Source organism: Pituophis catenifer, unplaced genomic scaffold (assembly GCF_029215685.1).
Source record: "Pituophis catenifer annectens isolate HBS135680 unplaced genomic scaffold, rPitCat1.0.hap2 SCAF_5, whole genome shotgun sequence".
NCBI classification, from domain to species: Eukaryota; Metazoa; Chordata; class Lepidosauria; order Squamata; family Colubridae; genus Pituophis; species Pituophis catenifer.
In genome coordinates, this window is record NW_027256885.1 from 73,413,410 (window position 1) to 73,440,694 (window position 27,285).

The following is a 27,285-nucleotide window of genomic DNA, read 5'->3' on the forward strand; positions in this document are numbered from 1 at the left end:
CCATGGCTCGTTCAGAACTGGGCCACGGAAGCAGCAGGTGAGCATGTGAGCAGCTCCACTTGGACCTGCAGTGGGTAGGCGAGCGCACGCAAATGGAGCTGCGCTTGCCTGCTGCTCGCTCAGAACCATCCCCTCTCCCCCACACCCCTGCCAGTCCGCCAAGCCGGAAAGGTTGGAGACCGTTGCCTTAAGGGATCTGCTTAGCCTCAAGTAGATATAGAATACAGAATAACAGAGTTGGAAAGGACCTTGGAGGTCTTCTAGTCCAACCCCCTGCCTAGGCAGGAAACCCTACACCACTTCAGACAAATGGTTATCCAATATCTTTTTAAAAACTTCCAGTGTTGGAGCATTCAAAACTTCTGGAGGCAAGTTGTGTTAGGTGTTTTGTGCCAGCCATGGCAGTTTCTTAAAAGGCCACCAGATGGGAGCAAAGAGGCACCTTTGATCCCACTGGTGGGTCAAGGGGCTCCGGCCCCTGCAGCCCCATTGGGGAGAGTTAATGGCCCTCCGGCCCCCTCACACATTGGTAAGGGAGGGGCCAGGGGCCCCTATAAGAACCCCTGCACAGGGGCTGCTCTTTCTGCTCTTGTTCTACCTTCCTACGGGAATGATCCATGGGCATGGATGCCTCCATGCCAGGGAACTCATTTTACCTACTTTATTTCTGAATAAAGATTTAACTTGATTGCATCCTTGCGTGCTGCCTTTTCTTGGAAGCGCCCTCAATGAACCATCAATCTTCGTGAGATCCCTCACAAAGTGGTAGCAGAGGATGGTTTGAGGCAACACTTCCAAGCCAGCAGAAGCAAGATGCCTGGAGGTTCCAGCAAGAATCCCCAAGAGATGGATGGCAGGAGATACCCGATTGTGACCAGAAGTCTTCAATCAAGAATGGCAGCCCTGCATCCAGTCCCACACGCTAGCTTCGATCCAGAGGAGGGTACAGATGATCTCTATGCCCCCAAAGATCCCAGCGGAGCGCCAGGGACCCCTTTGCATGCTTCCCTGCGATTGCAAGCCACAGAGAAAAGCATGGAAGGTCAGCAGTCCACCCAGGACTGCCAGGACACTGGCCAGGGACCAGGCCACCCCCCAGCGTAGACCAGCTCAGTGGCGAAGAATGCAGAGAGCTGCTACGAACGCTCCTAGCAACCCGAGAGACGCCAGAAGCCCAGCCATGTGGGACACCAGCGCAGGGGGCCTCTGGACACCGGGTAAGTCCTTCCCCAGCACCCAGGAGGCTCCCCAACATGGCGCCGGCCACCCTGGGGGACCCCGGGGACCCGGAGCTTTTGGCGGGAAAATTCCCGCCAAATCATGACCTGCAGCTTCCGGGGCCAACCGGAAGCAACATGGCGGCCCCCAGGCTACCTACTCCAGCAAGGCTTGGTGGGCCTCAGCTAGGCCACGAGGCCCAGCAACCGATGGCAGCCAGCCAAAGCAGCACGTAAACTGCTCGCCCCCCGCCACAGGCAAGCCTCGAAGTCTGCCCAGCCGCACCTGCTGCAGTGGGCATCAGGGCCGCAATCCAAGCCCTGGTCACGGCCCTGGAAGCCACAACCAACACTTACCAGCAGAGAGTTCCCTCTCCCATTCACTTCAATGGAAGCCAAGCAGAGGTACAATGGACAGCAAAATACAACTGTATTTCCTACTCCTATTTACTCGTCTACCTCTGCACTCCCGAATAACTTTGAGAAACCATCTGGGGGGTGAAAACTTCAACATATGGAATAAAGAGATACAGGTATGTCTCTTAAAAGAAGGGACCCTAGAAATGGTTTTAGACCCCCCACCTTTCCTTTGGGGGCCTCAAGAAGAGTGGTACCACAGGAAAGCCTATACCACTCTACTGAGCTCACTGGATGCTAAATTGTACCCCAGCATTCCAGATGGGCTCACAGCTGGCGAGATTTGGGGGTTGTTATATAGCCTATTTAATAGTGATAGCTTGGGCTCCACCACAAGGCTTACATCGGAGTTCTATAACACCAAGCTGAAATTTGGGGCTAGCATGGCTGAGCACCTGGGAAAGTTGAAGGCACTCAGGGCAGAACTGGTGCTCAGGGACTACCCCGTGACTGAGGCCAACATGATTGCTGTTATACTGGCATCCCTGGACAAAAGTTGGGGCAATTTTATTGTCTCACTAGAGGAAACCAGGAAGGAAGCCATGACTCTGTCCTACCTCACAGGGAGGCTCAATGAGGAAGACAGGAGGCGTAAAGATGCAGGAGAATACACCAGGGCCACAACTCAGCGCATCAATAGGAGGCACCAGAGTTCAGAGCAGGTTAACGCTCTACCCAAGTGTTTCATCTGTGGCTCTGAAGAGCATCTGAAGAAGGACTGCCCCCATTACCAGCAAGGATCTAAGCGTGGTTCCAATCAAGGAAGGGGCAGGGGGCAGAGAAGGGGGCCTGGTGGGGGCAAAGGTGGTGCTAAGGGCAATTTTGTGTGTACTACTTACCTCACCCCCACCACAAGGGCTGATGGCCCTACTGGCCCGTGGTTACTGGACTCTGGGGCTTCATCTCACATTGCTAACATGAAGCAAGGCTTTAAGAGGTTAAGGAGAATTAACTCCTCAATCAAGGTTGCCAATGGTAACAATGCTTTGGTTGTTGGGGAGGGCACTGTCTCTGTACCAGGGCTGGGCAATGTTGAAGGTGTATTGCATGCTCCCTCTATCGCCAATAACCTGTTGAGTATAACCAAGTTATGTGATGATGGCAGGGTGGAGGTATTGTTTTGCAAAGGGGGAGGTCATGTCACTCGAGACAAAAGGGTCATTGGGAATGTTACCATTATAAATGGTTTACCATATTTCTCCCCCAAGTACCCAGCTACAGGAGACAGCTCACAGGGTGCCACCTCAGAAGGGCCCTGCGCGCAGAGAGAAAGAAAGGCTCCACAGCCAGCCCCATGGCTTTCCAAGGCCAATGCGGGCAAGAAACCCGAGCCTCAGCAGGCACCTAAGGCAGATAAGCCCAAAAAAGGGCCTAAGGTGCCAGCACTGCCCAAGGCAACCAGAGCCAAGGGGGTGTCAGTGGGGAAGCCACTTCATACCAAATGTGCCCACCTCTTACATCGGAGGTTAGGCCATGCCAGCTTCCCAGTGGTCAGGAAGATGGGGGAATTTGCTGAGGGGATTCACCTCCAGAATTGTGAGGTGTTTCTGGACTGTGCCATCTGTAAGAGGGCAAAGAGGAAGGCAGCCCCAATACCTAAGGTGTCACTATGTAAAACCCAATGCCCATATCAATTAATACATGTTGATATGGTTGGGCCATTTACACCGTCCCTAGGGAAAAGGCAGTATTTCCTCACTGCCGTCGACGACTTCTCGAGGTACGGCCATGTGTATACCCTCACAGAAAAGTCTGAAGCCTTTGATGCCATAAAATCACTGTACAACTACGTGGAAACTCAGTACAAGACCAAGATCGCACAGCTGCAGAGCGACCGTGGGGCTGAGTTCATGTCCCGAAAGTTCCAGGACTGGGTAAAGCATAAGGGCATGCACCATTTTCATACAGCGCCTTTTACTCCTGAGCAGAACGGCGTGGCTGAAAAACAAAACGGTATCCTGCAGACTATGGTGCGTAGTCTGATTGCAGATGCTGGGGTTGTGGAATCATACTGGGCGGAGGCGGTACATTACGCCAATTACACCCTGAACCACACCTGGAGCAGCGTTGTGAACCAGACCCCATACTTTCTGGTCCACGGTAGGAAGCCAAGTTTGGGACACTTACGTGTATTTGGCTCCTACGCTTGGGTGCACATCCCCAAGCAGCTGTGGAAGAAGAGGAGATCCATCTCCCAGAGACTGAGGTTCTTGGGCTATGCCCCTGGCTCCAAGGCCTACCGATTCCTGGGAGAAGGGGGCAGGACTGTGACCTCCCAATCTGCCTCCTTTGAAGAGGACTCCAATTGGACCCAGATCCACTCAAATGATCTGGGCCCATACATCAACCGGCCCAGCAAAGCCACACCAACCACGACACCGCCTGAGATGACCACAGACCCTGCCACTGACGAGAGCGAGGAACAGGACGAAGAGGTCAGCCTACCTGGTCCAGATGAGGAGGATGAGCTGTCCAGTCCTGAGGGGAAAGACACGCCATCTTCACCCAACTGTTCGCCTCCAGCGACGCTTCAGAGGCCCATGATGCCCAACGCCTGGGACCGAGGGCCTCCACATCCCGGTCGTGAACAGCCAGTCGGCGAGGAACCTGCAGAAGAAAAGGGCGGTGAGTGGCAGGAGGTCAGAAGGTCAAAGAGGTCCAACAAGGGGGTCCCACCAAAGAGAATCGACATTGGGCACATCCCGTCCGTCAACAGCGTTGTGGTCACCCCAAAGACTTTCTCTGACATCCAGGAGCTGCCCATCGAAGAACAGGAGAAGTGGCAGCTCGCGATGGAACAGGAGATGGAGAGCCTGAGAAAGCTCAAGGTCTTCACCCCCGGGCAACCACCAAAAGAGAAGAAAGTTATTGGCACAAGGTGGGTTTTCAAGGCCAAACCACTTGCCAATGGCCGCTACCTGTACAAGGCCCGCTTGGTAGCACAGGGGTTCGCCCAACGCTACATGGAGGACAATATAGAGACCTATTCTCCAACCGTCCGGGCAGAAAGCGTCAAGGCCGCCCTCGTAACTGCAGCTGCTCTGGGAAAGGAAGTCTACCAATTCGACATCTACCTCCACGCCAACTTGGACCGGCAGATCTACGTGAGGGCCCCTCCTGGTTACCAGCAGGAGGGGGGAAACACATGGTTGTTCCAAAAGGGGTTATATGGCCTCAAGCAGTCAGGGAAACTCTGGTATGACTGCCTCAAAAAGGGTTTAGAGCGAATTGGCTTCAGGGCATCTCATGCAGATGAGTGCGTTTTCACACGTGACACCAAAGGTGATGTAAAACGGGTTTTGGTTTACGTGGACAACCTCCTATATGTAGGGCCTGGCAAGGAAAGGTGTGATGAATTTGCCAAGGCCCTGGGGGAAAAGTTTACCCTAAAGTCCTTGGGGCGGGTTGACAGGTACCTGGGTGTGCACATCTTGGCCACTAAAAAGGGATTTGCATTATCCCAGAAAGAAAAGATTGAGTTGTTGGCCAAATGCAAAATGGCGAAGTCTAACCAAACGCGTAGCCCCATGCAAAGTGACTACTATGGCCATAATCACAAGGACAGCCCTGAGTTCACAGATAATAAATTATATAGATCTGTGATTGGCTCCTGGCTATACATTAGCAATTGGAGCAGGCCTGACATAGCTTTAGCTGTAAATCTATTGTCCAGACACGTGGAAAACCCAAAGGAATTCCACTGGAATGCTGTCAAGAGGGTACTTAGGTACCTCAGGGGCACGGCCGATGCCCTCCTTATGCTGGAGCCAGAGAAGGGGAAGCCGGCCCAGCTCTCCACTTACTCGGACACAGACTGGGCTGGTGACACCAAGAGTAGACGGAGCACCTCTGGTTTCCTCATTCTGCTAAATGGCTGTCCTATCCATTGGCATGTTAGGCAGCAAAAATTTGTTTCTTGCTCCACAGCCGAGGCAGAATATGCCAGCCTATCAGACACTACAAATGACTTGATTTGGTTCAATGCTCTGGTAACGAGCATCTGGGCACCTCCTACTCTGCCCATCCAAATTCAGGAAGATAACACAGCCGCAATTGGCAACATGCCACCCCAACGATGCCCTTGAAGTGATGTCCTGGTGCCTGGAGGCCGTGCGGGCCTGGATGGGGAGACACAGGCTCCGACTCAACCCTTCCGAGGCCAAGTGGCTGTGGCTTCCGGCGTCCCGATATAGCCAGCTGGTGGCATCGCTGGTTATTGGGGGCGAATCACTGGCCCCCACGGAGAGGGCTCGCAATTTGGGTGTCCTCCTGGATGCACGGCTGTCTTTAGAAGAGCATATTATGGCCGTGGCCAAGGGGGCTTTTTATCAGGTCTGCCTGATACGCCAGTTGCATCCCTTTCTGGATCGGGACTCCCTATGCACGGTCACTCAGGCACTCGTCACTTCCCGCCTGGACTACTGCAATGCTCTCTACATGGGGGTCCCCTTGGGGTGCACCCGGAGGCTCCAGCTGGTCCAGAATGCGGCCGCGCGGGGGATTATGGGAGTGACGGGGCGCTCCCATGTGACACCTCTCCTGCGCGAGCTGCACTGGCTCCCGGTGGTCTTCCAGGTGCGCTTCAAGGTGTTGGTGACCACCTTTAGAGCGCTCCATGGCTTAGGGCCGGGGTATCTACGAGACCGCCTTCTGCCGCCAATAGCCTCCCACCAGCCAGTACACTCGCACAGAGAGGGCCTCCTCAGGGTGCCGTCCGCCAGACAACGTCAGCTGGCGACCCCCAGGGGGAGACCCTTCTCTGTGGCGGCACCCGCCCTCTGGAATGACCTACCCCCAGAGATACGCACGATACCAGACCTCCGGACTTTTCGTCGGGCCCTGAAAACTCATTTATTTCATCTAGCCGGGCTGGCTTGATCCCATCTGTTCGGTTTTAATTTGAAATTGGTTTTAATTGGGTTGTTTTAAATTGTGGGCCGAAATTATTTAATTACCTTTTAAACTGTTTTTTAAATTTTGTATGCTCTGTTTTATCTCGGCTGTTCACCGCCCTGAGTCCTGCTGGAGAAGGGCGGTATAAAAATCAAATCAAATAAAAATAAATAAATAAATAAATTGGAATCTCTAGGGTATACGTGGTGGGCTCTAGGTCCCGTCACATAGACATCTGCTACAAGAATGTCAGGCAGCTTGTCAGAATGGGGTTTGTACATATCAAACACTGTAATACAACCGACCAGTTAGCTGACCTGTTCACAAAACCTGTGCCCATTGACCGACACAACCTTCTGTGTAAGCATTTGTGTTTGGTCCTGTAAACGACGCATCTGCATGTCTATGACACCTGCTCGCCCTCTCACTCATACTCACTGGCACCTGTCATTGGCTGGCAAGAAGGGGAATTGTTAGGTGTTTTGTGCCAGCCATGGCAGTTTCTTAAAAGGCCACCAGATGGGAGCAAAGAGGCACCTTTGATCCCACTGGTGGGTCAAGGGGCTCTGGCCCCTGCAGCCCCATTGGGGAGAGTTAATGGCCCTCCGGCCCCCTCACACACATGGGTAAGGGAGGGGCCAGGGGCCCCTATAAGAACCCCTGCACAGGGGCTGCTCTTTCTGCTCTTGTTCTACCTTCCTACAGGAATGGTCCATGGGCTCAATCCAGGCATGGATGCCTCCATGCCAGGGAACTCATTTTACCTACTTTATTTCTAAATAAAGATTTAATTTGATTGCATCCTTGTGTGCTGCCTTTTCTTGGAAGCGCCCTCAATGAACCATCGATCTTAGTGAGATCCCTCACAAGTTGTTCCACTGATTAATTGTTCTGTCAGGAAATTTCTCCTTAGTTCTAGGTTGCTTCTCTCCTTGATTAGTTTCCACCCATTGCTTCTTGTCCTACCTCAGGTGCTTTGGAGAATAGCTTCGCTCTCTCTTCTTTGTTTCAACCCCTAAGATATTGAAACACTGCTATCATGTCACCCCCAGTCCTTCTTTTCATTAGACTAGACATACCCAATTTCAGCAACAGTTCTTTATATGTTTTAGCCTCCAGTCCCCTAATCATCTTTGTTGCTCTTCTCTGCACTCTTTCTAGAGTCTCAACATCTTTTTTTATATCTTGGTGACCAAAACTGGATGCCCTTCACAACACTACTACAGGTAGTCCTTGAGTTACGACCACAATTGAGCCCAAAATTTATGTTGCTAAGTGAAACATTTGTTAAGTGAGTTTGCCCCTTTTTACGACTTCTCTTGCCAGAGTTGTTAAGTGAATCATTGCATTTGTTAAGTTAGTCACACAGTTTTTAAGTGAATCTGGCTTCCCCATTGATTTTGCTTGTCAGAAGGTCACAAAAGGGGATCACATGATCCTGGGACACTGCAACTGTCATAAATATGAACCACTTGCCAAGCATCTGAATTTTGATCATGTGACCATGGGGATGCTGCAACGGTTGTAAGTGTTGCAGCCCCTGAGATATTGGAACACTGCTATCATGTCACCCCTAGTCCCTCTTTTCATAAGACTAGAAATACCCAGTTCCTGCAACCGTTCTTTATATGTTTTATCCTCGAGTCCCCTAATCATCTTTGTTGCTCTTCTCTGCACTCTTTCTAGAGTCTCAACATCTTTTTTACATCGTGGTGACCAGAGGTGGAATTCACTTACTTTCCCTATTGGTTTGCAAATGTGAGCGCACGCCTTACCAAGGCATTATAAAGTGGTATTAACACTTCACGTGATCTAGATTCTATCCCTCTGTTTATGCAGCCTAGAACTGTGTTGGCTTTTTTGGCAGCTGCTGCACACTGCTGGCTCATATTTAAATCGTTGTCCACTAGGACTCCAAGATCCCTATCACAGTTACTACTATTGTGCGAGGTACCACAAATACTGTACTTGTGCATTTTGTTTTTCTTCCCTAAATGTAGAACCTTACTTTTTTCACCATTGAATTTGATTTTGTTAGATAGCACCCAATGTTCAAGCCTGTCAAGATCCTTCTGTGATGACCCAGGGCACGGCACAGAGATAACACAAACAGCTGGCAGTTCAAACCGCCCCTTTATTGCTCCAAATCTCCCCAAATGCTCCCACGTTTCTGGCAGGTCCCAGAGCAGAGTGAGAACAAACCCCCACACAAACCTCAAGCAGCCTCTGGCTGCAATTAGTCCAGCCCAGTGCTGTCTGCACCAAGGCTGCACAGCAATAAATCCCAAATGTATTTGGCAAAACAAGAGCCAAGCAAGAAGTTCAGGGAGCAGAAGATCAAGATAATTAATCCAGAACGCCAACAAGGAATGCAAAGACTCTTGGCAAGTTCAAATGTTGGCACACAACACTTCAGGAACTCAGTGTTTGTTCCTGACAAATGCCCCTCCACATGGCATCTCCTTAAATCTCATTCCCAAGGTGTGCCTGGTGAAGCTGGGCGGGTCACTCTCCTCGCATGTGGCCTTCTCCACCTGCACTGATCCTGCCTTCTCTGTACTCTCCTAGCCCTTGCATCAGGAGGGGGTGGTTCTTGCTCCTCGTCTGAGCTCTGTCTCTCCTCCCTGCCTGCAGACCTTACTAATTCTGAACAGCCTTGCCTGGACTGACTCTGTCCTTCCCCAGTTTCCTCCAAGGCCAACGGAGCTGCCCTCTCACTCGCTGTCAGTTCTTGTTCCAGCTCATCTTCCACCGCAGATTCAGACTCCAACGGGGGCATGACACCTTCTGTATCTTAAGCCTATCTTCTGGAGTGTTGGCTATTCCTGCCAGCTTGGTGTCATCTGCAAATTTGATGAGTTCCCCATCTATCCCCTCATCCAAGTCACTGATGAAGATGTTGAAGAGCACTGGGCCTAAAACAGAGCCCTGGGGTACTCCACTGCATACTTCCCTCCATGTAGATGCAGTTCCATTGAGGACTACACGTTGAGTGTGGTTGGTCAGCCAGTTACGAATCCATCTGGTGGTGATGCTGTCTAACCCACATTTTTCTACTTTATCTAGTAGTAGGTTATGGTCTACTTTATCAAATGCTTTACTGAAGTCCAAGTAAATTATATCGACAGCATTCCTCTGGTCCACTAATTTTGTCACTTTGTCAAAGAATGCAATAAGATTAGTCTGGCATGATCTGTTTTTGACAAACCCATGTTGGCTTTTGGTTATTACTTGGTTTGCTTCTAGGTGTTCGCTGATTCATTGCTTGATTATCTTTTCCAGAATCTTCCCTGGTATTGAGGTCAGGCTGATGGGTCTGTCATTTCCTGGATCTATTTTTTTCCCTTTTTTGAATATGGGAACTACATCAGTTCTTTTCCAGTCCTCTGGCAGTTCCCCGGTGCTCCAGGATCTTTGAAAGATATAGTTCAGCGGTTCTGAGATCTAGCCTGCCAGTTACTTCAGAACAGGGGTGAAATCTAAAAGTTTTTGCTACCAGTTATGTGGGTGTGGCTTAATTAGTGGGCGAGGCTTGGTGGTAAGGTGACTGGGTGGGCGTGGCTTGTTGGTCAGGTGGGCGTGGCCAAGTCAATGTCACTTCTTTGCCCTTTTTTAACCTACAAAACACAACACAACACAACTGGCTCACCCACAATATAAAAGCAGCTGTGCTAGACCCAAAATGGCCCCTGCAACAAGCAGGAACCTCACACAGCCACAAAAAGCCCAAAAAAACAACTTTCACATTTTACACACACAAAATTCCACAAACAGTTTTCTGAGATTTTGTGTCATTGTGTAGTTAGAGTGAAACACTACAGAAACACACTAAATCTCAGAAAGCTGCACAAATATTATTTTATTTTAATTTATTTTTATTTTTATATAAAAGCAGCTAAATTTAAAACTTCCTAAACTTTAAATGGCTAGGTCTAAAAAAAGAACAACTAAAAAAAAAACCAATTAACTATTTTTTAAAGCTCCCAAAGGGGAAAAAAACTTACCCAATTGAACAGGGGTCTCCAACCTTGGCAACTTTAAGACTTGTAGACTTCAACTCCCAGAATTCCTCAGCCAGCTTTGCTTTGCTGGCTGAGGAATTCTGGGAGTTGAAGTCCACAACTCCCTGCCTGCTTGATTGCAGGCAGGGAGATTCAGTTGCTTGCTGATGCAATCGATTGCAGGGATTACAGCAAGACGTTGCGACCAGCAGCTAAAGTAAGTAAGCTGAGGGGGGGAAGGGGAGGGATTTTTGCTACCGATTAGCAGGCAGAGCCATTTAAAAGGAAAAGGTTTTTTTCTTTTACATGGCTCTGGCGATCCAAGCTGAGTTGCCTGATTAGCAGGCAACTCAGCTGGGATCGTCAGAGCTTGGCTGGTCAGCCATTTAAAAGAAAAAAAAAGCTCTGATGATCGCGCGGCTCAGCTGGGCATGGGGGGCAGGGGCAGGGATTTTTGCTACCGGTTCTCCGAACTGGCCGCCGACATCGCTACCTACTCGCCCGAGCTGGTCCGAACCGGGAGCATTTCACCCCTGCTTCAGAACCTTGGGATGTAGTCCATCTGGTTCTGGTGATTTGAACTCGTCTAGAGTAGACAGGTGCTCACTTACCATTTTCTTCCCTATTTTAACTTGTGTTCCCAGTCTGTTTTTTGTGGTGCTGTTTTTGATAGGTTGGACTGTTTTTTCCCTTTGTGTAAAGACAGATGCAAAAAATAAGTTAAGTAGGTCTGCTTTCTCCCTGTTGCTTGTCGCCTTCTTGCCACTTTCTCCCAGCAATGGACCAATTGTTTCCTTGACTTTTTTCTTGTTTTTAACATGTTGGAAGAAGCTTTTTTTGTTATTTTTTACTTTTGTCGCAAGCCTTTGTTCATTGTGAGCCTTAGCTTCCCTCACTTCATCTTTGCAGGCTTGGGCTATTTGTTGATATTCTGCCTTAGTTATGTGCCCCTCTTTCCACTTTTTATACTTGTCCTTTTTGTCTTTCAATTTGTCAGAGAGTTCTTTATGCAGTCATGCTGGTTTCTTTTGAGAGCTGTTATTTTTCTTCTTCGTTAGTATTGTGCTAGACTGGGCTTTTATAATCTCACTTTTCAAAATTTGCCAAGCTTCTTGAGTTGTTTTCCCCTTGGGGATTCTCATCCATGGAATCCTTCCCAAGCTCTCTCTAAGTTTACTGAAATTAGCTCTCTTAAAGTCCAAGACTCTAGTTTGACTTTGTTCTATTGCTTGTGCTTGCATAATGTTGAATTCCAATATTGCATGATCACTTCCCCCCAAGGTTCCTGTAGCTTCAACACCTTCTATCATTTCATCTCTGTTAGTGAGAATTAAGTCCAATATGGCTGATCCCCTTGTTCCCTTCTCTACTTTTTGGGAAACAAAGTTGTCTGCTAGGTTTGTTAGGAACCTGTTTGATCTTCCACTTGGTGCAGAGCTTGTCTCCCAGTTGATGTCAGGGTAGTTAAAATCCCCCATTACTATTGTGATGTGCTTCCTACATACCTTAGTAAGCTGACTAGCAAAAAGTTCATATATTTCCTGTTTGGTTGGGTGGCCTATAGTATACACCTATGGCAATGTCATTTCCCCCCCTTTAATATTAACCCAAATGCATTCAAGATAATTTTCATCATTGTTGTGCTCTATTTCTGTAGAGATGTAGTTATTTCTTATATATAGTGCAACTCCTCCTCCTCTTTTATTTGGTCTATTTTAAAAAAATAATTTAAATCCCTCTAGTTGTATGTTCCATTTGTGCATTTCATCCCACCAAGTTTCTGTAATGGCAACATTGATGATGATGAGCCTGCAACCTGCTGCCCTATCTCAAGGTTTCCCAAAATTTGAGGGCTGGAATTTGCTGCTGAGAATTTTCAGAAGAACATGCTGTGGGTGCTGTCAAAAAATGCTTGCTAGGATCTCCCATTCTGAAATGGCTCCCATAGGGGACAAGACCAGTTAAAAGCATAAATTCACCAGAATGCTACTTGCCACCTCCTCTAACCTCCTCCTGCAGAACACTCTTTGCTTAGCCTGGTCCTTCTTCTGGAGTAGTAGCTGGAATCAGACCGTAGAACAGAGGTGGAAAACTATGGCCCCTTTACAACCTTTGCACTTCAACTCCCAGAACTCCTGAGCCAGCACGAGAGCCATAGTTGCCCACCCCTGCCCTAGAAGATGATGGACTCATTGGAACCTCAGAGGTACATTTTCAAACAAAGAAATACTGGAGGCATTTTGCTTTTGTTTTCCTCTTCCATTCAATTGAGTCAGATTCTCAGAGACTGCCTGGACATATCCCCACAGTTTTTTTGGCAAGGCTTTTCAGAAATGGTTTGCCATTGCCTCCTTCCTAGGGCTGAGAGAAAGTGACTGGCCCCAGGTCACTCAGCTGGCTTTGTGCATGAGGAAAGACTAGAATTCATTGTCTTCCAGTTTCTAGTCTGCTGCATTAATCACTACGCCAAACTCGCTCTCATTTTGCTTTTACATCATGACAACAACAAAAAAAGGGGGGGGGGGAGGGGAGGGAGAATCTTCTAAAAATGTAAATGTCCAGTAGGGCAGGGAGACTGGTGAACCTATTCATATAGCATTTTGTTGCAATATTTTCAGGATCAGACTCAATAAAGATAATAAGAGTTAGAGGTTTAAATATATTTCTCTTTAATTATAACAGGCATTCTATATTCACTGAATATTCACAGATAGAAGCAAGGAAAATGGTGAAGGTGGCTCCTTATATATACAAGGGGTGGAGCCAAGAATGGGAGTGGTGAATTATGAATACATTAGGAACCAAAGAATAAGTTAACCCCCGATGTCCCATATATACATTATTTACACATTAGGGAATAAGGCATTTACATCTCACAAATCCCCCTCTAAATGCCGGTTCGCTATACAACACCAATTACATTCAGATTCAGGACAATATAAGACATATAATTTTGATGTTAAATATTTGTGCTGTTTAGAAGGTAAAGGCTTCGTCAATATGTCAGCTAATTGTTCAGAGGTATCACAATGCACTGCTTTGATAAATCCATCTTGAGACAATTGTCTCACATGCTTAAATTTTATATCTATATGCCTGGACCTTTGTCCAATGGCATCGGATCTGGATATTTCAATGGCTGCTTTATTATCTTCATGCATAACAAAAGGCAAAGCAGGTTTTTTCCAAACATCTGAAATCAAATCATTAAACCATACAAGGTTATTTGCAGCTTTGGACAAACAAACATATTCCGCTTCTGTGGTCGAAGTGGCTACCAGTTCTTGTTTACCAGTGTACCAGTAAACTGGACAGTCATTTAACAGAAAAATATAACCAGAAGTGCTCTTTCTGCATGATATATCTCCAGCCCAATCCGCATCTGCGTAACATGTAAGTTTTGGTTCTTTACCATTACTAGGTTCTAATACTAAGCAAAAGTCTAATGTACTTTTCAGATATCTTAGAATTCTTTTGACTGCTTCCCAATGATACATTGTTGGTTTGCTAACATATCTTGACAATAAGTTGAGTGGTAATGCAATATCTGGCCTGGTCCAATTAGATATATAAAGAAGTGAACCTATGACTGATCTATAAAATGTATTATCCTTGAATTCAGGGGAAGATTCATCAGTGTTTCTAAGGAAATCAGTTTGCATAGGAGTGTCACAGGGTTTGGCATTGTTTAAATTGCATTTGTTCAGAAGTTCAATGATTTTATCTTTCTGAGTAAGTTTGAATCCCCTTCTAGTTTTGTTAATTTGTACACCAAGGTATTTGTTTACTTTACCTAGAGATTTCAACGAGAAATGTTCGTTTAGCTTATTTACAAAGGTTTCTCTTCTCTCCTTGTGTTTTCCTATATATAAAATATCATCTACATAAATTAATACAAATTCAATATGATCATCACTCTTTTTTACAAAGAAACAGTTATCAGCAGTGGTAGCGTTGAAATCCATGGTCTTAAGTACTTTTACCAAGCAATCGTACCATCTTTTGCCAGATTGCTTTAATCCGTATAGACTCTTGTTCAATAGCCAAATTTCATTCTTATTAGTGTATTGACTGTGTGGTGCTCTTACATATATTTCCTTATCTAGTTTTGCGTGTAAATACGCAGTCTGTATGTCATATTGAAATACATCAAGATTGAGTGCAGATGCCACTACTAGAGCTGTTTTAACACTCTCTGTTCTCACTGTGGGGGAGTATGTGTCAGTGTAGTCCTCCGGATATTTTTGTGCATAACCTTGTGCAACCAATCTAGCTTTGTATAGAGTATTGCCTCCTTCTAGATTCTTAATTTTATAAATCCACCTGGTACCTATAATCGTTTTATCTTTAGGTGCAATCGCAGGTGTAAACACATTTAATCCTTGCAAACTTTCCATCTCTTTTTTCATAGCTAGTTCCCATTTTTCTTTTTCTTCACGAGGGAGTTTTAATACTTCCTCATATGTATTAGGTGTCATTTGTTCACCATCCATATGCATTATGTAATCTCTGTATTTATTTGGTACTTGATTTCTATTGTTTCTAATAGCTCTTTCGGGTTTGCTATGGTTATCATGCAAATATCTTGCTTCCTTTTTTGTTAATGTGTCTGTCTTTATTTTGTGCTGACTATTTGTCCAAGTTTTGGTTTTGTTTTTATTTTTGTTGATATTTTGATTTTCTATTGTCCCTTCCTCACAAGATTTTGTATCTTTGCATTTATTTGGAAATATTTCATTAAGATGTAATTTAGACCAATTGGCCTGTTCATGGAACACAGCTGTTCTGGAGACTATAAATTTGTTATTATTATCAATGAATCTGTACCCTTTGGTGCCAGTTTCATATCCCATAAATCTTAATCTTCTGGATACGTTTTCTCCCTTTCTTCTCAACTGCTTAGGTATGTGTACGTCTGCAGTGACTCCAAATATGTGCATGTGTGCTAATTTGGGTTTCCTATTATACATCACCTCATATGGCGTTTTATTCACAATACTGGACCAGGTTCTATTTTGAGTGTAATTTGAATAATGTAAGGCCTCTGACCAAAATTGTTTGCCTAAACCAGCATCCTCTAATGTGCACCTAATCATGGTTTGTAGTGTGGAATTCTTTCTCTCTGCAATCCCGTTTTGGAACGCAGAAAATGGACTAGACGTGAAATGTAGCATTCCTCTATCCTTTAACCATTGGGAGAATTCTTTAGACATGAATTCACATCCCCTATCTGTCATAATTTGTTTTATTCTGATATTATGTTGTGTTTCTATGCGTTTGTAGAATTCCTTAAATTTCTGAAAGGTTTCATCCTTGTGTTTTAATGTGTAAACAAAACCATAGCGACTGTAATCGTCTACTATTGTTAGGAAGTAACGTTTTCTATAAGTGATTGATGGAGTTAATGGACCAACTAGGTCCATATGTACTAAGTCAAAAATTTTGTTAGTTGATCTGTTGGATTTTTTTGGTCTGGGACTAGTTTTTAGTTTAGTGGATTTACATACTGAGCATTCCAAATAATTTTCACAATTTTTTATTTTGACACCTTCTGCGTGTTCAGTCATTTTTTGTACTACAGGAAAACTTGCATGTCCTAACTTCCTATGCAAGATGTGAGCACACTCATCATGAATTGGTTTACCTATTCTTGGTTTCTTCTCATTGTGTGTATTTGCGTGATCATGAGATATTTTACATTCATCATTGTCACTGTTACTAACATTTTCATCATCTGCCTCAATACAATCTTCCATATTTGAATCAATGTTATGTAACCATCTTTCTTTTGTTATTAGATAGGGTAGGCCTCCTTTAATCATCACAGTGCCTACATTTGTTTTGTCCTTCTCTAAAGTTGCTTTCCCCTTTGAGAAAACTATATTGATGTCAGAATCTCTGCTTAGTTTTATGGCACTTAGTATGTTATGAGGTATTTCTGGAATTAACAATACCCCCTCTATTTTTCCTAGGCCAGGCAAGGTCACATTTCCTTTGCCTAATACTTGAACCTTTTCTTGATTAGCTACCTTTATTACAAATTTATCTTCTGTAAATGAAGACAATATATTTTTGTTATTAGTGGTGTGGTTGGTTGCCCCAGAATCAATAAGCCAATTATTGTTCTCATTTTGTTGTGTTTTAGTGCTGTCTTGTTTATTTAGTCCATTCAGTGAACCAGATTTTCTCTCTTTTGAATTTTCTCTACCCCCTCTACTATCTCTGTAATTTGGTGGGCTTCTATATTTATGTCTATCTGTGGAAGACTGTCTATAATTGTATTTGCTCCTATACTCTGACCTATGTCTCTCCTTTGAGATTTTGGGACAGTCTCTTCTATTGTGTTCCCTGGACCCACAATTATGGCATTTAAAAGCTTCATTGTATTTTTCCTGGAAAGCTACCTTCCTAAAAGATTTGTGTTCTGTGTGATTGCTGGAACGATTTTTTCTTGAATTGTCTTCTGCTATCAATTTGTTAGATAGACTTTCTATGGATAAATATCCTAGATTGATGGTGTCTAAGTGTGACATAAAACTATCCCATGATGAATCAAGTGAATTGATAATAACACTTTTCATTGTTTGATCTGAAATCACTTCCCCCCTCAAATGCAGCTCAGCTCTTATTTTGTTTAGAGATATCAAATGCTCACTTATGGAAACCCCTGGTTTTACTCTGGAAGAAAAGAAATCCTTAGACATTCTTGTAGTGGTAGCTACACTATCGCTGTGAAACAGATTAAACATGCATTGAATTATTTCTGAAACAGTTAGGTTTGGTTTGATGCTATGATACATTGTAGGAGACACGCTAGATATTATTAAGAAAAATGCTCTATGATGTAAACAATCTATTTTTAAAGTCCAAGGTCTTCTTGGAGGACTAGTGATAAAGAATAGCAAATTTTCTTTCATAAAGACAACCTGGAGCTGTTGATACCATTCTTGCAAATTAATGCCATCAACTCTAAGTTTTGGGAAGTCACTGGGTAAGTTTCCCACATTATTTTGTTCATTACTTACAACCTGAGGTAGTCCGTGGTCTCGCAAGTGCAGGAAATTGCAAAACGGCATGGGGATGCTCGCAACGAGTCTGCGCGGTTCTCTGGCCAGTTCAAGTCTTTCCGGACCGTCTACGTAGTTTCGCACATGCGCGTTGCTCATTTCTTCTTTGGCGTCGTCGTGGAAGGTTCTCTCCATTGCAGCTCGCTCGCTCCGCTCCTCTTCAGACGAGTCGGTTTCTGGCTCGGTTTTAGGAGTTTTGATGGCGGCGACTGCTCTTTTCTTTCTTTTGTGTGCGTTGGTACTTGATCCGGTCTGCGGTGTAGGGCGGAATCGACATGGCTCTCTGGGCTCGGGCGTCGTCGCTCTCGAAGTCAGGATGGGAGCGTGCAGGTCTTGAGGTATCGGCTTGTTCTCTAGCTTCTTCGTTGTCGCTTTGGAAATTTTTAATTTTGGCCCAAATGCAGCAAAAAGCGTCTTCATTGCTGACTTTACTTGGGATTTCGTTAAGTCGTCTTCGCTTTCTGATTCTGGTTCTTCTGAAGAGTTTGAATCTTCCTTTTCGCTTTCGTTGTCTGATAACGTTTTTCGCGCCAGAAATTTTGAACTGAGCATTTTGATTGGCTCTGCTTCGCTCACTTTGGAGGCTTGTTGGTGTCAGGTTTCGGTTCTGTCTTAATTGAATTCCATTATCAAGCGCAGAGTCTACTAATAAATCACTTTTTATTAAGCACAGAAATAGCCGACATACCTAACTCTAATTGCTGCCAAACTGGCTCCTCCGACCAACCCCCTCCTCTTCCGCTCTCCAGCCCGATACCCCCATTGGCCATCATGCAAATCCATCTCTACGTCCCGGCACGTACTTCTCACAGGAATGTGGCCCCCACCCTCGTTCCCCAGGAAACCCTATCAGTTGCAAGCAGAGAACTAGGTAAAAGTTCATCTCAGCAATAAATCAGCACTTCAGGTCTTTGCTTCATGTCTTCATGTCAGAACTGGAAGAGAGCCTAATTTGGAATGCTGACATCCGGCCCCTCTCCCTTCACTTCTGCGACATCACCTATCCCATAGGGAAAACACAAAAAGATTAGTCCCATCAGCCCGTCCCTGGCTGTGCACCCCCCCCTCCCGGCTTTCCCGGGTGGTCTGCATGGAATTTTGCTATAAGGCGATCAGCTTGGATGTTTGCACTCTTCACCCAGGAAGCCTCTGACAATGGGTAACCCTTCCATTTAATTAAGTACTGAAGGCGCCCCCTGTGCCATCTTGAATCAAGAATCCGCTGCACTTCGTAGTGCGTTTGGCCCCCAACAACCAGGGGTCCAGGGGGTTCACGTGGCATTGGCCTTAAAGTAGACCCCACTACAGGCTTTAGAAGGCTACTGTGGAAAACGGGGTGAATCTTCCCCAAAAGCCGTGGCAACTGCAATTGCACTGTAACGGGGTTGATTATTTTTATTATAGGAAATGGTCCTATAAATTTTGGGCCCAATTTCCTGCTCGGGAGTCTAAGTCTCAAGTACTTGGTGGAGAGGTAAACTTTCTCTCCCAGCTGAAATGGTCTTTGGGGAGTTCGGTGCTTGTCTGCTTGGTCCTTATAGGATTGAGCCGCTTTTGCCAGCGCCCTCTTAACATTTTCCCAAGTTTGTCTCAACATTGCCATCCAGTCGGTCAAACTGACTGAGGAAGGGGGCTCCCTAGGGTATTCTGGCATGGGAACAAAATCCATGCCACTCACTATTTTGAACGGGGTTAGCCCCGTGCTGCTGTGGACAGCATTATTATATGCAACCTCTGCAAAAGATAGGAGGTCTGCCCAATTGGACTGCTGGTAGTCGACGTAGCATCTTAAATACTGTTCTATCATAGCGTTAAGTCTTTCTGCCCCCCCATTGGTGCTCGGGTGAAAAGCTGAGCTGAGCCCTTGGGATGAACCTATGGATCGTAGAAACTCCCTCCAGAACTTTGCTGTGAACTGGACCCCTCTGTCGGAAATGATTCTCCTGGGGACTCCATGTAGGCGGTAAATGTGCTTCAGGAACAGTTTGGATAACTGACGGGCTGAAGGCAGTCCACTACAAGGAATGAAATGTGCCTGTTTGGAGAATAAGTCTATTACAGTCCAGATCACTGTATTTCCACTGCTCCTCGGTAGGTCTACTATAAAGTCCATTGCAATCTCCTCCCATGGTCTTGTTGGCTCAGCTACTGGTTGCAACAGTCCAGGTGGGCACCCTGGCCTTGTCTTCATTGTGGCACAAATGGTGCAGCTTTTTACATAACTGTCTATGTCCTTTCTCATATGTGGCCACCAGAACTGCCTTCGTACTAGGTGCAAAGTCTTTAGGAACCCGAAGTGTCCTGCTGGTTTAACATCATGGCTCCTCTTGAGAATCAGGATGCGTAAACTTTGTGGGACATAGAGCTTTGTCCCCCTCCAAGCTAGTTCATCTCTTTTTGTTAAGAGATGTTGATTGTCCCGATACCAGGGGTCTGTTAGCATTTCATTTTTTAATTTTGCAGTTAAGTCGCTAGCAAGTTGGCCTTGCTGGTCACGTCGTTGCCGTCTGGTGATTACTTGGGCTGCAGCTTGGGTGGAGGGGATGATGGCATTCACTACCTGCTCCCGCTCACTGTTGTATTGGGGCATGCGGGAGAGGGCGTCAGCCAGGAAATTTCTCCCTCCTGGGATGTGCTTAAGCTCGAAATTGAAACGATTGAAGTATTGTGCCCACCGCACTTGCCTGGGAGACAGTTTTCGTGGGGTTTTTAGGGCCTCTAGGTTTTTATGATCAGTCCAGACTTCAAATGGTTTCTGGCCTCCCTCTAGTAGGTGCCGCCAGGTCAACAAGGCCCATCTTACTGCAAACGCTTCCTTCTCCCACGCAGCCCATCGCCTCTCCGTATCGGTGAGTTTGCGGGAGGTGTAGGCGCAGGGTTGTAGATCACCTTGGTTGTTCTTTTGGAGTAACACGGCTCCTACTGCCACATCACTTGCGTCTGCTTGGATGACAAAAAGCTGTTCCGGATCCGGGTGTTTTAAGACAGGTTCTTTTGCGAACAGTCCTTTTAGTGTCTCGAACGCCTGTTGGCAGGTCAGGTCCCACTGTAAGGGTTGTCCCGGGCGAGGTTTCATCGCTGAACTTCCTGTCTTTAGGAGGTCCGTCAAAGGTTTGGCAATCTTCGCGAATGAGGGGATGAATTGTCTGTAGAAATTTGCAAAGCCTAGAAAACTTTGCAGTTGTCTGCGGGTGCGAGGGGGTTGCCATTGTAGAACTGATTGGACCTTGGCTGGGTCCATCTCTATCCCCTCGTTTGATACTCGGTAGCCCAGGTAGTCTAGCCGTGATTGGTGGAAATCGCATTTTGACAGTTTGACATATAGGTTTGCCTGTAGCAGTTTTTTCAGTACTTGGCGGACAAGGGGTATATGTTCGTCTATGGTCTCCGTGTAGATAAGAATATCGTCCAGGTAGACGAGGACCCCTTTGTAAAGGTGTTCACGTAAAACTTCATTTATTAACTGCATGAATACTGCTGGGGCTCCTTGCAAACCAAAGGGCATTACTTTAAACTGGAAACTACCCAGGGGGCAGTTGAACGCTGTTTTCCATTCATCCCCTGCCTTTATGCGTACCCGGTAATAAGCTTCTCGAAGGTCTAGTTTGGTGAAAATCTTCCCTTTGGCTAGGTGGGCTAGCATGTCTTTCATGAGGGGGAGGGGATACAAGTTTTGTACGCATACAGCATTGATACTTCGAAAGTCGACCACCAATCTCATGGAGCCGTCCTTTTTCTCTTTAAACATGACCGGCGCCGCTACTCTTGGTTTTACTGGCTCGATAAATCCCCTTTGTAAGTTTTTGTCTATGTAGTGCCGCATTTCCTGCATTTCCCGGGGCGTCATGGCATACATTTTTGGTTTGGGTAGTTTCGCTCCCGGGATAATCTCGATGGCACAATCGGTCTCGCGGTGGGGGGGCAGAATGTCACAGTCGGCCTCGCTGAATACTTCGGCAAGGTCTTGGTACTCTCCTGGGATCTGATCTGCATTCCAAGCGGTGGAGGGTGCGGCCGCCAATTGCTTTACTGTACCTTCTGGGAGGGAATCTTGTGTTGGTGGTGTTTTGTTTTGTGGTGGGGGGCTGCTTTGGGGTCTCAGGGTGGGAGGGAATTCTTCTGGTCGGGGCGGCAGGGGTTGGGGCCCCTTTGCTATTCTCAATCTGCGGGTCCCCTCTTGCCACCAAATGATCGGACCCCATTTGTCCAACCACGAGAGTCCCAATATGACTGGTTCTGTCATCTTGGGGGCTATTATGAAACGGATCGTCTCCCAGTGATCTGCTAGTTCTAGTCTCACGGGTTCGGTCAAGTGTGTGGCGTACGCTCCCCCCACTAGGGACCCATCAACTTGCTCAAATCGAATTGGTTGTTTGAGCTGTTTAGCTCGGATTCCCAATTTCAGAACTGTGGGTAGGTTGATTAGGCACCGTGTGCTACCAGAGTCTATTAGGGCTTGGAAAGTCTCTTGGGCCCCTGTTTTGGGGGCTGTTAGGCGTATGGGGAAAAGAAAAGGATGGACAGGTCCACTCACCATCGGGTCGTCTTCGCCTTCGTCCTCTGTGTCGTAGAGTTCGGGGAACTGATCTCCCTCATCTGGGGTTCCTCTGGTTTCGGTCAGGTGAGCGAAAAACTCCGGGCTTTGGGGGTTTTCCCGCGATACGTGGGTGGCGCGCTTGGGCCCTCGTTCCGGTCGTGCTTTGGGCGGTGGAGCTGGTCCCGGTCTAGGCGTTCCACATCTTGCTGCTATGTGGCCGCTCCCCCCACATCGGTAGCATTTCAGTGAGCTCCGTGGGGCAGTTGGTCTGTGGGAGGGCTGTGGTGTTGGGGGTTCCCGTCTGTTGAATGGCCCTTGGTCTGACCGACCTCTCTCCTTTCCCTCGGGTGGTTTCGGCGTGTCGCTCGCCCGCAACCCTCTGTCGACTTTTATCGCTACCCGGAACCATTCAGAGAGTCGGTTTGGGATGTCACGATAAGCAGTCACTTGGGAAATTCTCTTATCTAGGCTTGTCCTAAAAAAGTACACCAGCAATCGCTCAGGTAGGGGAGGTAGTGTCCCAACGACTCTCCTGAATTCACGGATGTGCTCTTTGATGGGCTTCCCCTTCTGCATTAGGTTTCTGAGCTCATCTTCCACATAGGGGTCATCCTCCTCCTCCTCATAACGGTTTCTCAATAGTTGCAAGAACCCATCCGCATCTTGCAGCTGGGGGGCCCTGTTTTTATAGAGGGATGCTGACCACCTCTTTGCTTCTCCCTCCAGCCCTTCTGAAATGGCATTCACTAGGGCTCTAGGGAAAGGGAAAAGGTGTCCATAACGCTCTATGTATATCTCAGCTGAATCGAGAAATTGGGCGAGGTTGTCTGGGTCACCGTCGAACTTCCCTCTGAACTGGGGTGGCTCCTCCCTGTCTACCCTCTCCTCTCTGTGCTGAGCTGTGTAGGGCCCCCCTCGGTGTTGAAAGACTTCTGCCTCGCCTCTCATCCTGGGGTAGGGAGGTGCTGCCTCATCTAGGCTTTGCTGCTTTCTGGGAGGGGGGGGGACCCATGGATGCATCGTTGGGCTCCTTCTCCTCCTGCTGTGAAGGGGGGAAGGGCTGCGCCTTGGCCTACGTCCTCTCGGGTCCACAGCCCAGACTGGTTCTCTCTTTTCTTTGGGTCTGCAGGATGGTTCCTCCCCCTGAAGGGTGGCACGGTCAAATTTTTCTTTCAACTCATCTATGGGGCTTTCGAGTGGCTTCCTTAGAATTTCTTGGCGCTTACTTTGTTTTCTGGCTTGTTCCCACTCCCATAGCCAGGAAGCTCTGCCCAATTCACTTAGGGGTTTTCCCTTATCTCTCACGTTGGGAAAGGGGAATTCCGCCTCTGAAGCTTTTGGCACAGTCCCCGGGTACTTATCTGATTCAGGCTTCTTTGTTTGAGGTTTTTCCGAGAAGGAAGGCGGGGAGAGTTGAGCCTTCGCAGTTTCCCAACTGGCTGGAGTCACGTCCGCTTCTCCTCCACTCGTTGCTTGAAGCAGGCTTTCCTCCGAGAGCTTCGCTTCAGCCATAGTGTCGGGGGATAACCTCCAATCCGACCATACGTCTGGGAGGGAACGGGATGATTTAAACTCAGCCAGCCTGGCTTTGAGTGAGTTTGGCAGTCTGTCAGGTTTCGGTTCTGTCTTAATTGAATTCCATTATCAAGCGCAGAGTCTACTAATAAATCACTTTTTATTAAGCACAGAAATAGCCGACATACCTAACTCTAATTGCTGCCAAACTGGCTCCTCCGACCAACCCCCTCCTCTTCCGCTCTCCAGCCCGATACCCCCATTGGCCATCATGCAAATCCATCTCTACGTCCCGGCACGTACTTCTCACAGGAATGTGGCCCCCACCCTCGTTCCCCAGGAAACCCTATCAGTTGCAAGCAGAGAACTAGGTAAAAGTTCATCTCAGCAATAAATCAGCACTTCAGGTCTTTGCTTCATGTCTTCATGTCAGAACTGGAAGAGAGCCTAATTTGGAATGCTGACAGTTGGAACCAAGATGGCTGCCATTCAAAATTTCGCGCGGGATCACATCTTTTCTTTTTCATAACGACTTTCTCTGTAGTCATATCACTCACAGTTTTTTGGTCTTTGGGTTTCTCTTTAGCAATGTTTTTCTCTCTCGCTGCTCCGCTGTTTTTCAGCATTTCTTGGAGATTCGCGATGAGGCTTTCATCATTCTTCTGGCTTTTTAATAGTTTTAATATCTCTGACCTGAGTTCGTTATTTTCTATTTCGATTTCCTCCTGGTCATTATTTTCATTTATTAGTTCTTCTTCTTCAGTGGTGTATTCTTCGGATTCTCTCGAAATCGCGTTTGTGGATTCGTTGATTATTTCTTGTTCAGTTTCTATTTCTTTGCTGTAGGCCCTGGTGTTGGGCCTATCTTTCTTAGACATCTTTAAGTATTTATTGAGTCAATTAACCATCCTCTGCTACCAGCTTGTTGCAATATTTTCAGGATCAGACTCAATAAAGATAATAAGAGTTAGAGGTTTAAATATATTTCTCTTTAATTATAACAGGCATTCTATATTCACTGAATATTCACAGATAGAAGCAAGGAAAATGGTGAAGGTGGCTCCTTATATATACAAGGGGTGGAGCCAAGAATGGGAGTGGTGAATTATGAATACATTAGGAACCAAAGAATAAGTTAACCCCCGATGTCCCATATATACATTATTTACACATTAGGGAATAAGGCATTTACATCTCACACATTTGCCTTCTCAAGGATCATATGGGAACCCCAGGTCTACATATTTGGCTATTTAACTGAACAAATTCTGGTCAAAGGAAGAAACTTTAGTCTGTAAGGGTGAACTCAGAAGTTTAATAATACGTCTCCCCAATTTTAGCCCTAATACACATATACGTATATTTTTTCATGCATTCTCTTTATCCTATGGCTTTGTCTCTCTCTTTATATCTCCTCCCATTGATTCAGAAGAGGATGACAAAGAAAGCTTATGTGTAGAGAATGTCACTGGTCTGGCACCGCCTGGTATGTTGGACAGCTATTCTGCAATATCTCTCTCTCTCCCACTCCCTCCCTCCCCTCCCTCTCTCTCTCTCTCTCTCTCTCTCTCTCTCTCTCTCTCTCTCACACACACACACACACACACACACACACAGAGGCTCTGCCATTCTGGCAGCATTCACACCCAAGAGAAATACAAATATCTAGGAAACCATCGCTTTGTGCCAGGGATTTCAGAAGCAGATGGGAACACAAATCCTTTCTTTTTATTGGTCCTACACCTTTCCAGAAACCAAGCTTTTGAATTTCAATTACTTTAGCAAAATTGGAGGAAATGGTTATTTCCTGTCTTCTGCTATCCTCTCTCCTTCCCCATTCAAAGGATGCCACATATAAATTTGAGGATGAGGGTGGAGGGTAGCCTCAATCTGTTAGGAGTAAATGGGGTAATTGGATTGGTAAATGCTTTGGGATGAATGAAAAAAAAAAGCCTTAAGAGTCCACTTCAGAACAGCTCCATAAAACCACAAGTCTTTGGCTATTGTTTATCACACTTTAACTTGGTCTGCCTTCACAGTCACAGTCACAGTCACAGTCACAGTTACGCACAGTCACTCATGCCCTCGTCACCTCTCGTCTGGACTATTGTAATGCTCTCTACATGGGGCTCCCCTTGAGGTGCACCCGGAGGCTCCAACTGGCGCAGAGTGCGGCCGCGCGGGTGGTTATAGGAGCAACATGGAGCTCCCATGTAACACCTCTCCTGCGCGAGCTGCACTGGCTCCCGGTGGTCTTCCGGGTGCGCTTCAAGGTTCTGGTTACCACCTTTAAAGCGCTCCATGGCTTAGGACCTGGTTACTTACGGGACCGCCTACTACCATCAACAGCCTCCCACCGACCAGTACGCTCCCACAGAGAGGGGCTCCTCCAGGTGCCGTCGGCCAAACAATGTCGGCTGTCGGCCCCTAGGGGGAGAGCCTTCTCTGTGGGGGCACCGACGATCTGGAATGAGCTCCCCCCAGAGATACGGAGGATTCCGGATCTGCGCACCTTCCGCCGCGAGTTGAAGACGCTTTTATTTCATCAAGCTGGCCTCACCTAAATCTTCTCCCTTTTAAGTGTAAATTTTAAATTTTTAATGTATTTTAAAATTATGGGTATTTTAAATTATGGGTATTAATTCAGCCAAATTTATTTAATTCATTTTATTCGATTTTAAATTTTGTATATCTATGTGTTTTATTTCATGGCTGTGCACCGCCCTGAGTCCTTCGGGAGTAGGGCGGTATAGAAATTCAATAAAATAAATAAAATAAAATAAATAAATAAGAAGAAGTACGAAAACTAGCCCTATCTTCAGATAAATGAGGTCACTGCCTCAGACAATAGACATTAAGCAGGTGGCCATCTGTCTGTTCTTCTTGAATGTCAAGCTGTTTCTTTTTGCTGATAGAGCCATGGTGGTCTGATAGATTTTCAACTTCTTTTTAATTCTTGTCCCTGCTTCTTGGTCATGTTTTCTCTGGACTTCTAATGTGTTAGGTACCTCGTCTTGGAACACGTCTCAGGAGGTGAACTTTTCGATTACTTGGTGAAGAAAGGCCGTCTGACCCCCAAGGAAGCCAGGAAGTTTTTCCGACAAATTGTTTCAGCTTTGGATTTTTGCCACAGCTATTCTATATGGTGAGCAGACTGTTGTGTTATTATGAACTGTTACAATATCTCATTTTGTTCCTGCAGGAAAAGAAAGAAAAACATTTTTCTTTTGGGTTTACTTTTCTCTATCATCATCTTGTGGTCCATCCGTCCCCCCTTTGTTATTTGTGTTCTATTGATTTTTTTATTGTGTGTCTAGTTTTTATGCTACTGGCCACTTTGAATTATCATTGATAAAGAAAATCAATACTTATTATAGTAATTATTGTTCCTTCTCCCATCCCTGGATCCTATTGATTATTGAAATGCCAATGCACTCTTTATTAAAGTACATGTTTCCCTAGGTCACCAGATGATCATTGGTTTCCTCATCTTTTGATCACAGAGTGATATGTAAATATTGGGAGTGGATGTTTTTTCTGGCAAAATGTAATATCTAATAAATGCAGTGGTTTCCAGACTTTCATAGTTTAAGTCCCATCCAGTCAAAGTTCTAAAGACTTCATTAACATTTCAGTTA

The 27,285-nt window shown here is 46.2% G+C and overlaps 1 protein-coding gene across 1 annotated transcript in view; it reads left to right on the forward strand.

The window, feature by feature from the left end:
- The window catches only part of LOC139317337 (serine/threonine-protein kinase BRSK2-like), a 212,581-nt gene that overhangs the window by 87,377 nt on the left and 97,919 nt on the right, over positions 1-27,285 (forward strand). The window contains exon 4 of the mRNA XM_070944349.1: positions 26,652-26,792. Within this exon, the coding sequence (XP_070800450.1) occupies positions 26,652-26,792 (141 nt within the window). The remainder of the gene's footprint in view (positions 1-26,651; positions 26,793-27,285) is intronic.